At 40.2% G+C, this 13,064-nt stretch overlaps 2 protein-coding genes across 4 annotated transcripts in view; one reads left to right on the top strand and one right to left on the bottom strand.

Annotated features, from left to right (window-relative positions):
- The window catches only part of fhit (fragile histidine triad diadenosine triphosphatase), a 299,129-nt gene extending 296,509 nt beyond the window's left edge, over positions 1-2,620 (bottom strand). Inside the window, exon 1 of one of the 2 annotated variants that reach the window (XM_024380237.2) lies at positions 2,507-2,620. The gene's annotated coding sequence lies outside the window, so the exon portion shown is untranslated. The remainder of the gene's footprint in view (positions 1-2,506) is intronic. The other variant, XM_024380227.2, reaches the window with a different exon arrangement.
- Positions 2,621-7,068: 4,448 nt separating this feature from the next.
- The window catches only part of LOC112219011 (receptor-type tyrosine-protein phosphatase gamma), a 319,617-nt gene continuing 313,621 nt past the window's right edge, over positions 7,069-13,064 (top strand). The window contains exon 1 of one of the 2 annotated variants that reach the window (XM_042295621.1): positions 7,069-7,617. In XM_042295621.1, coding sequence (XP_042151555.1) covers positions 7,530-7,617 — 88 coding nt within the window. In that variant the 5' untranslated portion in view covers positions 7,069-7,529. The remainder of the gene's footprint in view (positions 7,618-13,064) is intronic. The other variant, XM_024380244.2, reaches the window with a different exon arrangement.

The raw sequence follows: 13,064 nt of genomic DNA, 5'->3' as shown, positions 1-13,064 counted from the left end.
AAAAAACCATCTGGTCACTTCTGGACTCCCACTGTTCCCACAACCTCCACCTCTGGATGGTCTGAGAAGACTAACAGAGGGTCAGAGGGTGTGAAGTGTCTGAAACGTCTAGTAACATAAGTCCACACATTCAGACATCCACACATTCAGATGTAGTCAATGTAGTTGAAACTTAGTTAAGGTTAAAGCATAGTTCAAGCAATTGCATACAGTGCATTCGGGAAAGAACTCATTTTGTTACATTACAGCCTTATTCTAAAATGGATTCAATTAGAACACAGCCAATACAACGCAGGAGTGGCTTTGGGACAAGTCTCTGAATGTCCTTGAGTGGCCCAGTCAGAGCCTGGACATGAACCCTGTCTAACATTTCTGGAGAGACCTGAAAATAACTGTGCAGCAACTCTCCTCATCCAACCTGACAGAGCTTGAGAGGATCTACAGAGAAGAATGAGAGAAACTCAAAATACAGGTGTGCCAAGCTTGTAGCGTCATACCCAAGAAGACTCAAGGCTGTAATCGCTGTCAAAGGTGTTTCTACAAAGTCCTGAGTAAAAGATCTGAATACTTATGTAAATGTGATATTTCAGTTATTATTTGTTAATAAATTAGCAAAGAAAATCTAAAAACCTGTTTTAGCTTTGTCATTATGGGGAATTGTGTGCAGATTGATGAGGGGGAAAACTATTAATCTATTTAATCCACTTTAGAATAAGACTGCAATGTAACAAAATGTGAAACAATTCAAGGGGTCTGACTACTTTCCGAATGCACAGTAGATTTGTAAGTGTACCATGTAAATAGGTATAAATTGGCTACAAAGAGTTTACATTAAAGCTGTTATAGATGCTGTTATATATTCTCGTATGGCTGTTCCTGAGTTGTATAAGACCATTTGTAAACAAACTCATAAGCCCAGTGTTTCTGACTAATTTCATCAAACAGTAATTCTAGAGTGAGAGCAGGATTCAACATACTTAATCGAGCTTTATTGCAAATCTAATGTTTGCACTAAATATACATTTGTAAAGACAAACTGAAAACAGGTTTCAGTTGTAATAACTAGGCCTACTTGTACTGTGTTAGAACTGTACATGTATGGTCTATATCCAAGCTGTATCACAACTGCCCGTGTTTGGGAGTCCCATAGGGCGGCGCACAACTGGCCCAGCGTCGCCCGGGTTTGGCCGGTGTAGGCCGTCATTGTAAATAAGAATTTGTTCTTAAGTGACTTTCAGTTAAATAAAGGTTCAATTAAAAAAATACTTTGTAAGGACAGCATACAGTATGTTATATAGGGATAGGCCATGCCTATGTGTCTACATTCATTGAGTTTCTTTTATAAACACTAAGCTTTATTTACAAATGACACCGCCTCACAACAACGTCTACATCAGTCTGTCACACCCAGTAAAATACAATACAATCATTACTGTCCAAGCGTGTAGACTTCAGCATTCTTTCTGACTCTTCCCATACAGTGAATGGTGGGACTGTGCCGCTGTTACACTGTCACTTTGTTTTCACAATCGTCAAAAAAAAAAAGTGTACATCCCCAGGGTTTGACACTGAACGAGAGTGAGAAGCAAACTGGGCCTTTTTGAGGAGTTTAGACTGAAAGTGAAGAAGAGGAGAGGGATTTAGTGTTTTTCTGGTTATTCATCGTGGGAAAGGTATAGGCTAATATGGCCTGAACAGACCTTCAATCATCCATATTGGAACACATTATATAACCATACATGCTGATAGACTAAAAGCACACATAGTACTGGTGGATCTTTATGATTAAAAGGCCCGTATTGCAGCTGTCAGTCACCAGCATACTTGAAGGGGACACTGGCCTCAGTGTAGAAATCAACAAAAAAGTCAGCAATGACAATAGTAACAGCATCAGAGACTATTATTAGGTTAAAAAAAAAAATCATGAAGTTGAGTTAAATACAAAAAATGGCAATGTCAAATAGACCTACAATTGTCTATTAATTTCCGATGTATAATCCCCGTCTGCAATTTCAAGGTTGGATCTTTACATAACACATGCCCATGAAACGTAACTCTGAAAAACTGTTTAGCACATTATTTCGCGCTAAAAATGTGTCTATAGTGAACAGTTCTGTAATGAAACAATGTTAAAGAGACCACCGCGTAGCGTGGACAAGGCAAAGCTCCATCATATTAGGCTTAACTAGTTAGAAACGCATCCGTGTATTGAACGCACGTAGTTTGCTTTCGCTCACAGCGAAATATTACGAAGGCCTATTTTCCGCAATTAGGTTGTCAGATCTTTGAACTGACCGGTGACTGTAGCCTAATGCACATTCATTGACATGTTTCCTATCAAATAAATATTATAAACGTCGAGACAAGTCAAATATTTTAGCTAATCATCTTCATTCGCTTACAATTCTTAAATCAATACATTCAATCAATACAGCTAAAACGTATAACAATATAGCTGCATTATTTCGTCCTCGTTGCATGAAATGAAAATGACAGGAGCACTCACCTTCCGTGTCTGAGACAGTCTTGATAACCCGAATGATCTATGGGTAGTGCAGTTCTGGTGATGCACAATGGTTCTGGAAGTGCCTCTCTAGCATGTTAATGTGACTACAAGTTCCACAATGAGTGTAGCCACATGCGCTTATATGTACCTTCTGAATCTCTAAAACGTCATACATTGGGCGCGTTTGAGCGGATCCCTTTTGTCAAGTCGGTGACCAACCTTTCAAAATGGGTTGCATTATGGATTTTAAAAAATCCGATTTGCGCTTACTTGTCGACTACATGAATTTTACAAAATCCATGTGATCAAAGTTCATGAAATTTTGACTGCATGTTCTTGCAGTTTGCTCACCAACGTCATCCTACAGCCATCGCCTGCAATGTGTGAAGCTCTATTGTCAACCAATCACAAGTATGAGTAGCTGCAGCCCAATATGGCGACCAGACTATTGGGGAGTTGGTGTATGGGAAAGCGATTCGAATAATTGGGCAGATTTGTTGGCACTCAAGATCGTTTTGCTTGGCTGATTGGGCTGCACTACGAGTCGATAGTCAGCCGGCGACCCGTGCTGAGTGTTGTGCCTGCTGACTTGATGTGCTTCCTAATGGGTATCATGGTTGTGTCTCCGGTGGTAGATATTGTGGCGATTTTCTCTCTCACATGATTTTATTTCAAGTAGGATAGCAGCCTACACAAGAAATAACTCATATTTATAACCGTCTAGGTGTCACATTGATACATATATCCTGGACGAACTGGTGCCCCAGCGCATTGACTCTGTACGGATCCGCCGCTATATAGCCTCCCTACTGTTATTTTACTGCTGCTCTTTAATTACTTGTTTAAAATATATATATATATATATATATTATCTATTTTTTCTTAACACTTATTTTTCTTAAAACTGCATTGTTGTTTAAGGGCTTGTAAGTAAGCATTTCACTGTAAGGTGAAATACCTGTTGTATTCGGGCATGTGACAAATACAATTTGATTTGATTTATATACAGTCTACTACTCAATGGGGAGGGCATGAACGCAACAACACCGGGACACAGTGCCCTTTGCTCTGCATTGACAAGCACTACTGTCCAGCAACCGGAGTGGGAAGTAGCTAGTAGCCAATATCAGGGTGACAGTAGCAGTAAGCACACGCATACAATGCATGAAGCAACAGTACACCCATCATCAATACTTTTAATACAAAATAAACAGTCATCAGTTTTACAACTGAACATTTAAAATGATTTGTGTAAAACTAACAGTGAAATACGACTCAGACTCATCCTCTATCTTAAAAACATCAGTCCAAACTCTCGCAGTACAGTAGCTCAATGTAATAGTTGTATGGTAACGGAAGACAAAAACACAGCTCAATCAAAAACGTCTAACCTAATAGCAGAGCGCTTTTGACACAACTCCTTTCCACAACACACCCACTTCTTTGCACACACTCACTATGTTCCTTTCAACACACCCACTTCATTGCACACACCCACTGCGTTCCTTTCAACACAGCCACTTCTTTGCACACCCCCACTTCTTTCCTTTCAACACAACCACTTCTTTGCACACACCAACTACTTTCTTTCAACACAGCCACTTCTTTGCACACCCCCACTTCTTTCCTTTCAACACACCCACTTATTTGCACACACCCACTATGTTCCTTTCAACACACCCACTTTTTTGCACACACCCACTACTTTCCTTTCAACACACCCACTTCTTTGCACACACCCACTGCGTTCCTTTCAACACACCCACTTATTTGCACACACCAACTACTTTCCTTTCAACACACCCACTTATTTGCACACACCCACTACTTTCCTTTCAACACACCCACTTCTTTGCACACACCCACTACTTTCCTTTCAACACACCCACTTATTTGCACACACCCACTACTTTCCTTTCAACACACCCACTTATTTGCACACACCCACTACTTTCTTTTCAACACACCCACTCACCCATACTCCGGTCGGCATACTGGGATGCTGCTACCACCTTCTCACCAACCATTAGGGTGTTTTTGTTTCACCCATGCAAATGTGACCATAGATATGACTGAACACAGGAACCAACATTGCTGCGATTCATGGATTACAGTGAATATATATATACAAATGAATGTGACATTTGAGGCTCTCTTTCACTAATTGATTGTAGAATGTACACATAAGATTTCAGTTTGTGGGTGTGTGATATTGCGGGTTGGAGATGTTTATTTTTGACATTATAAAGAAAAACATATAAACAATGGCAACACTGCCATGTTGATCTGTTTGATAATTCAAAAGAGGTTTATTATTGGAAGACGTATTATGACTGATATCGGCTGAAAGTATTTGAATTCACTACCACTGATATCCAATTAACACAGAACATTAACTGGTAAACAGCAAGGTAGATGAGAGATAACCAGGGAAGAGCCAGTCAGTAGAATGTAATATAGAATGTGAACCATCCCTCAAGGCCTATAATTCAACATTACAGCACTACTAATTAAACACTCAGTTAAACTGACAGACCAGGGTGATTTTGGGCTAATCTATATAGGTGAAAGAGAGAGTGTATTAGCAGCTGCAAAGTTTATGAAGCTTTTTATGTGGTTTTTAAATTGGTTGTTAGGAGACTAACCAAAAAACGCTTCATTGTCCATCAAATGCCACTCAGCAGAATACTTTTTGTCATAGAAGTCACCGTTTGGTTGAGTCCACTGTGTGCAGTTGATTGAGAAGAAATTTATCGATTCACTGTTATACAGATGTCAGTGGGAAGATGTCAGGCAGGAATGATCCAACATCTTGGTATGACAGACTGAAATACAGTAGAATTGGTACCCTAGTCAGCAGAGTTTGCTGATTCTCCATCCAAGTGTCAAATATACTGCCTTTAAAAAAACTTCCAATCGAACCACCAGTAGAAGTTGTCTAATAATTATATGAAAATATCTAAACTCTTCAGATGCTCATACATGTGTTAAATGAATTGCCAGAAGTTAACACCAGTTGTCGTGAATTTTAGTTACAGTACATCTGTTATGCAATTATGATTATGGAAGCAGGTTCAAGTAGTGTCACCTTTTTGCCTTTACAAGTCAAGGACCAAACAATGTTTTGCTTAATCCTCTACAATCGTGGGAATGGATAGTGCTACATTTAAATGTTTCTTACAGAAGAAATATGAAATGCATATGCATAACCATGGTAGCAATTGAAAGGGAACAGTTTTGGAGATTATAGGAAAATTATTAGACTGAAGGTGAGAAGAACAGGTCACCTGAGACAAGACTGAATCCAAACATAACACTGTTGATTTTATGTGCATTTTACATTTACTGTACTTTCCACCACATTTGTTGATAACGAAAATACTCTGGATATATTCAGTAACATGATAAGAATATTACTGGGAAATGTGGGGTAGATTCAACATAAGAAAAACAATTAGAAGGGTTTGAGTGAGAGGACTAGCTGGTGTCTCCAAGTGGCCACACACCTCTCCAAAGCGTGCACAGTTCCTAAGTAATTTCAATGCACCTTTATGACTCAAAGCTCTGCCATTTTCAGGTACGAGTGTAAAGGGCTATGGTATATTTTTGCAACATAATACAGTCTGTCTTTAATGCATCATCTCTATTGTTTAGTCCCCTACATGAATAGCTCATTGTGAATGAGAATGGTTTTCCACTGCAATTGGCATTGTATGTTGTTGACAGTTTGCCAACATAATCGATTATATGTCAAAGCTGAAGCTGTGTAGCCTTTGTCAAGGCCATATTTGTTTGTTGTGGCTTTGTCCTGTGTGTGCTTGTTAGTTTTTACTCCCACACACCGAAGGGGTGTAGGCCTATAACATTGTACAACCAAATACAGTGGGTTGTTTAAGGATATTGTTTTCAGGTGTGCATAATAATGTATTGTAAAACAGATACACATATAGACCAATAGATTATAGAACTATTTCCATTAATACATGTCAACATCAACAGTCAACATCATATGGTAATTTATATTTCATTCAACCTGCCTCTAAAACAGCTTTTTCAGATCGGCTACCAAGTTCCATTAAATGGCAATCTGCAGTTGCTATATCCATCTTATAAATGAATGAGTATAGCCTACCCATTGATTCTTGAATAATATAACGTATAGATGCCTCAGGAGCTTAGTTCAACTGCCGTACCCCATCAGAATGCAAAATATTAGCTTGTTTTACTCCTTTGTTCATAAACAATGTAAATGTAAACAAACAATGTAGCCTATATCCTCAAAACATGGTTAAAACTATAATATCGATATCATGGATGATCAGTCCCTATATCCATAGCTCTGCCCATGAGTTTGAGATTGGGTAAATTTGTTCAGCCCCAGCTGTTTACTAAATCAGTGGCGGGTTGTCACTTTGCTATTGTTCGAAGTGCAGATTGCCCCTTTAAACTGTTGGCTATTGCTGAATAGTGAGCTACTACCCGGCACTAGGATCCGGAGGAGTGAGCTCTGCATCTCTCAAGCTCCCTCTCCCCCCATCTCTCTCCCCTCCTCTCCTCGCCTTTTCTCCCGAGCCTGTTTTAAAGTCTCTGCCAGACTTCGATTCACACGCTACTTCCTGGATGGAGGAATGGAAAGCTTCCAGTGCCGCTCCAACTATTCCCTCTCTGTTTTCGCCAGCAGAACCGCTGCAGCTCTCGGATGCATGGACTAGCCTACTGCCACTAGCATCTTCTGCTCCTATCCCCTCGATTCTTGTTGAATGAACTGAATCAAGCTCGAAAGCTATATCTCTCCTAACTGACATGTTTTTCTTTGGGAGTATCAAGAAGCTGTTTGGAAGGAGGTTTTGAGAAGTAAAGACTGTTTTCTGGATGTTCCAGACAGTACTGAATATAATTCCACTGCACAGTCACTAGCCTACATTTAGCAGCATTTGCGCTGTTTTTACGCAGCAGACATTAATTATTTGATCAGACGGATAACTCAACAGTTGCCCTTTTTGCTCTCGATGTTCATTTTGTCATGCGGAGGCTACTGCAATCGTGTTGCTGGTGGATCTTGTCTCTGATCTTGTCTGCCTTCGTTCTCTTTTGGGCCGACTGTCATCCTGGTAAGTTTTTCGAAGTCGTATCTCAGTTTTCCAGGCTTGGCGATGACTTGAAAAGCCGTGGAGTAGTTCTAGGGAACATTAGTGCAATATGACTAAACTCAGCTCATACACGAGTGGCATATTAAGGACCTGTAATGTTGACGTGTTCAGTCTGTAACATAATGCTGTGCAAATTTGTTCTATGCGCCTTTTACATAATTAGAATACACATTCAATCAGACACTAACCACGGTCAACTATATTATTTGGGATTATGGAAATTTAGATTTTGACGCGAAATGATTAGCTTTTTCATGGCTATTTTTTCGTGAATCTATTATATCTCCATTAGGCTACAGTCATTCTAAGGTGGTAAAACTCCCTTCCACTTTATCTTCATTAACTCGCGACGCGCATATATCACCAGGAAAGATCATGATAAGAATTAGTGTAACCAATATAGACTATTCTGTTCCAACAACTATCTGAAATGTATATACAATACTCAGAAATAGACTTGATAATTGACAGCGGATCGCCCATTCAACGAAACCGTTATCTCCCAACCGTGTGGCTACAGATCAGACAATACAAATCAACGGCGCTGCAAACATGTAGATGTATCTTTATATGAGGCTATCTCACATTCCAAATGAGTTCTACAAGGTTATGGATTAACACATAAAGCATATAAAACAATCACCGTTAGCGGGCAAGCAACAGCAGGTAATTGACACCCAACTACCCACATTTGCGGTCCATTTGACCCCGATACAGAATTGTTTTATAACATATTATAGGTTTAGGCTGCATCATTGAGTCTTGGCACAATGTTCCTATTCAGACTTGCCTAAAAGAAAACGAGAGAGTAACGATGACTGCCCGAATCAATGTGAATCTTGCTCGGGGAGAGCGTCGTCATTTGGAATGCTAAATAGAAACATTCCTGTAAATAATTGTCGATATTTGACTATGCTCGGACTAATAAAGGTCCTTGGAATTTGCGAATGTAGGCTATAACCTACCCGCACGGACGCTTAGATGATTCGCACCGCTGTCCCTATGGTTTCTTTGTAGAATTTGTATTTGGGTGACCTTGACTGAGTGGCACGCGAGTTTCCTCAAGCTTTTTAAATTTGATCTGATGACTGCACGTCCAAGAAATGTATTTGTGCCTGCTTGACAGTCCCTTCAGGGGAAGGCGCTGCTATGGACGCTCCTGGCATCTCCAACACAGATTATTTTGTTTTATCATATGCATATATATAAATCCAATTTGTGAGATGTGTTTTTTTTTGTAGAATGAAATGATCACAACTTTGAATGAGATTAATTATACATTACGTATTTTTCTGCTATATAGGCTTATATGCAAGCCAAGAAACTCATTTTAATTCCCATGCAACCTTGATATGTAATTCAATTATTTTACATGGGATCCAATGTCTCTGAAGAGAGACAATGTAATATCTACAGGGAAAGTATGAAGTGCATTGCAAAGCATAACTTTGTAATGGTCATTTACATGCTGGAAATACATTGTGTGTGTGTCGCATTTTATTTCTCTCTCTCTAGCTCTGTGTTGGTGATGATTCATTTATCATATTTTCTCTAACTCTAAAATATGAAAATATATATATTACTGTGCTGTGTGCTCCTTGCAAATCCAAAACCAAGTCTAGTCCGTCACCCCTGGTCTCTACCGTTTGGATTTTGTGAAACAAAACTTAGCCTACTTTACTGAGAAATCCACACTTCATACTTGATTTCTAACTTCTTCTGAAATTCCATCATAAAAGCTGAAGGAAACATGGGGTTGGATCCTTGTTAACCATTCTGATTCCTTTCATTTTGACTCGTCTCCCTTCTCACATTACATCTGATCGCTAATCTAGAGGGAAATCAACCAGAGGGACGGAGATCAGTCAGAAGTGGGGGTCAAACTGCAAAGAAGAAGGATTAAGGGACAGAGGGAGGGATGGATGTGGTACACACCCCTCCCCCATTTTCCCCGAAATGGTACTAGATAGGGGTTATTTGGCTTGTAACCATAGCAGAACCCTTTTTTGGTGTTATATAGAAACCTTTTTGAAGGTTCAATAAAGAATCATGCTCATAAGGTTCTAAATGGAACCTGTATGGTGCTATAAAGAACCCTTTCCTATGGTTATATATTTTTTTAAAGTTATATTTGGCACCAAAAAAGGATTCCGCTATGGTTACAACCCTCTTTGGGGCTATATAGAAGCTTTTTTATGGTTCTTTGTAGAACCTTTATGGTGAATGGTTCTATAAATAGTGTTTCTCAATCTGAAAGGTTATTTGTAGATCCTTTTGAAGAACCATACATTTAAAAAAAAATTAAATTGTGGTTAGCCTTGTTATATTGTTAAAATTCCATCAGTGTTATTATTGTGTTAATTGACAAGTTGAATGAAGTGAGCTACCGCTGGAACAGCTGGGGGTCCCTAAGGAGAGAATTGAGGAGCACTGACTGATTGAGTCAACTGTTTTCAATTGACACAAGGCCATACATGAGTCTTTCACATGACACCATTACTGGCCATAGTCATATACTGAACAAAAATATAAACACAACATGAAAAGGGTTGGTCCCATGTTTCATGAGCTGAAATAAAAGATAACAGACATTTTCCATATGCACAAAAAGCTTATTTAGCTCAAATTGTGTGCCTAAATTTGCTTATATCCCTGTTAGTGAACATTTTATCATTTGCCAAGATAATCCTTCCACCTGACAGGTGTGGCATATCAAGAAGCTGATTAAACAGCACGATTGTTACACAGGTACACCTTGTGCTGGGTGCTATAAAAGGCCACTCTAAAATGTGCAGTTTTATCACTCAACACAATGGTACAATTGCACGCTCCGTCAATTTTTGAGGGAACGTGCAATTGGCATGTTGACTGCACAAATTTCCACCAGAGCTGTTGCCAGATAACTGAATGTTTATTTTTCTACCATAAGCCACCTCCAACGTTGTTTTAGAGAATTTGGCAGTATATCCAACCACGTGTAACCACGCCAGCCGAAGACCTCCACATCCGGCTTCTTCACCTGTGGGATCGTCTGAGACCAGCCACCCGGACAGCTGATGAAACTGAGTAGTTTTTCTGTCTGTAATAAAGCCCTTTTGTGGGGAAAAACTCATTCTGATTGGCTGGGCCAGGCTCCCCAGTGAGTGGGCCTGGCTCCTAAGTTGGCGGGCCCAGGCCCACCCATAGCTGCGCCCCTGCCCAGTCATGTGAAATCCATAGATTAAGGCCTCATGAATTTATTTAAATTTACTGATTTCCTTATATGAACTGTAACTCAGTTCAAATTTGTTGAAATTGTTGTGTTTATATTTTTGTTCAGTATATATAACACGCCTAACACAACACATTAGATCAACTGGAATGACACGGTTGCACAAAAGAGCTGTGAGCAAAGCATTCCTCAAAATATTCAAAGAGCCACCAACTCCACTACATTTTAAAATGTCGGTAAAAGAGCAAAGAATCCTTTTGTGAACTGTAAATAAGCATTGAAGACCTCAAAGGGTTCTTTGAGTCATTATGGTTCACATAGAACCATCACTCTTCCCAAAGAATCCTTCAGGAATTCTCATTTTTTTAGTGTGTAGCTCAGCAGTAGTGACAGAATTCAGAACAGGAGGAGGATGGAGTTGCATTAGAGGAGTGATGAATTCTTGAGGAACAGGACGTTGTCACAGAAGGGCAAATACACGCCCCAATGACTGGGACTGTCTCTCTCTCTCTTTCACTCTCTGCTGGTGTGCAGTGTGTCGAACATCAAGGTGTCAGCCTGCTGCATGCGACATTAGGGGTTGGTTGGGACGGGTAGCGAAAAGCTGAGTTTTATCGCTTCTGTATGTGTTGCTGCAAGCCATTGTTTGACAAAAGTGATAGTTTTTAGTTATGACTAAAGTGATAGTAAGAAGAGAATGCCAGTTCAAGGATAAAATGTTATATTTCATCACCAATATTTTCTGTTTTGTATAGTTTAACTATTTTATTGGACTGTAATAGTTTATTACAAACTGTGAACTTTAACCCCTGAGCATTAAACATGCTTTAACTGTTCACAATGCTCACACTCACATCTCCTTCAATGTCATGTCAATAGGTGGCAGGTAGCCTAGTGCTTAAGAGCGTTGGGCCACTAACTGAAAGGTTGCTGGTTTGAATCCCGGAGCCAACTAGGTGAATTATTTGATGTGCCCTTGAGCAAGGAACATAACCCCAATTGCTCCTGTAAATCGCTCTGGGTAAGTGTGTCTGCTAAGTGACTAAAATGTAAAATGACTTCTGTAATCTCGGTTAACCTTGAGCTAAGGTCTTGCATAATTGGATAGCTGCTTGATTAGGTTCTGGGTCCATACATGTTAAGAGAAGAGATGCTAGAACGAGGAGCGGAACCGAAACGAAGAGCTTCCCCCTTTCTCTTTGCAAGGTATGGGCAAGTCTATGGACCAAATGTCCCCCCCCCCTTCCGAAAATTCTAAAACCTGATTTGTCTGTAATAACCGCTGCTCATTGTCCTGCTCATCCCATTCAGCCCTGACAGATTCTTCGGTTAATGTGCAGAATCTGTCCGCGAGGGATGACGTCTTCCACCAATACAGCCGAAGACTGTAGACGGAGACGGACAACATAGCAACTCTATTATTCTTGTCAATATTCTGTGAAAGAGGCTGCTGCACTCTTCAGTTTCCCGTAAGGGCCAGTTTGCTGACTGTGCAGTGGGGCCGCACAAACATCTGTTTGGGATATAAAAAGTGCTGAATATCACTGCGGGGCGTCTCCTGCCATAGGGCACCGGCTCCAGCCTCCAGTCCCCAGCTTGGGTGTTAGTGTACTACAGAGTCTAGCCACAGCCAGGCAGCCAGGCTAGTAATGAAAGACAGAACACATTGCCCTGTCACTCACTTCTCCACCATTCAGCCCAAGGATACTAAAAGGAAAGACGGAGGGAGAGAAAGAGATCAGTTTGGCCTTCGATCAGTCCCCTTGTCTGTGAAATTAATGTATGGAGTTCACAGAACAAGCTGAACAGAACAGCCATTGTAATGTTATGAGAAGCTCCTGAGCCAGCACATCTTTTCATTTTCCTCTCCTTTTTTATTTATTTATCTTCCCTTCATTGTCGTCTGGGGAGAGTGCAATTGTTTGAATCTGATAGAATGAAATAATGTGTTTATTATCCATTCTGAGCCGGGAGCGCCTTCAATTTCAAGTCGCAGTGTGCGATAGTAGGCTAAAGGTTGACATTTAGGGAGGATTGGATATGCTTTTGGCCTCAGTAACAACATTATCATTATCATTATCATCATCATCATCTCTCCCAGCACTGGCTATTATCTGCCTCTCGCACAGGCCGGAGCAGCTCTAATGTCCGCCAGGTCACTTTATCAGTCACTGGGCCTGTCATCGTCACCAAGCTC

This window comes from Oncorhynchus tshawytscha, linkage group LG02 (assembly GCF_018296145.1).
Source record: "Oncorhynchus tshawytscha isolate Ot180627B linkage group LG02, Otsh_v2.0, whole genome shotgun sequence".
NCBI classification, from domain to species: domain Eukaryota; kingdom Metazoa; phylum Chordata; class Actinopteri; order Salmoniformes; family Salmonidae; genus Oncorhynchus; species Oncorhynchus tshawytscha.
The sequence above is the reverse complement of the archived record's forward strand: the minus strand, read 5'-3'. Positions and strand labels throughout refer to the sequence as shown.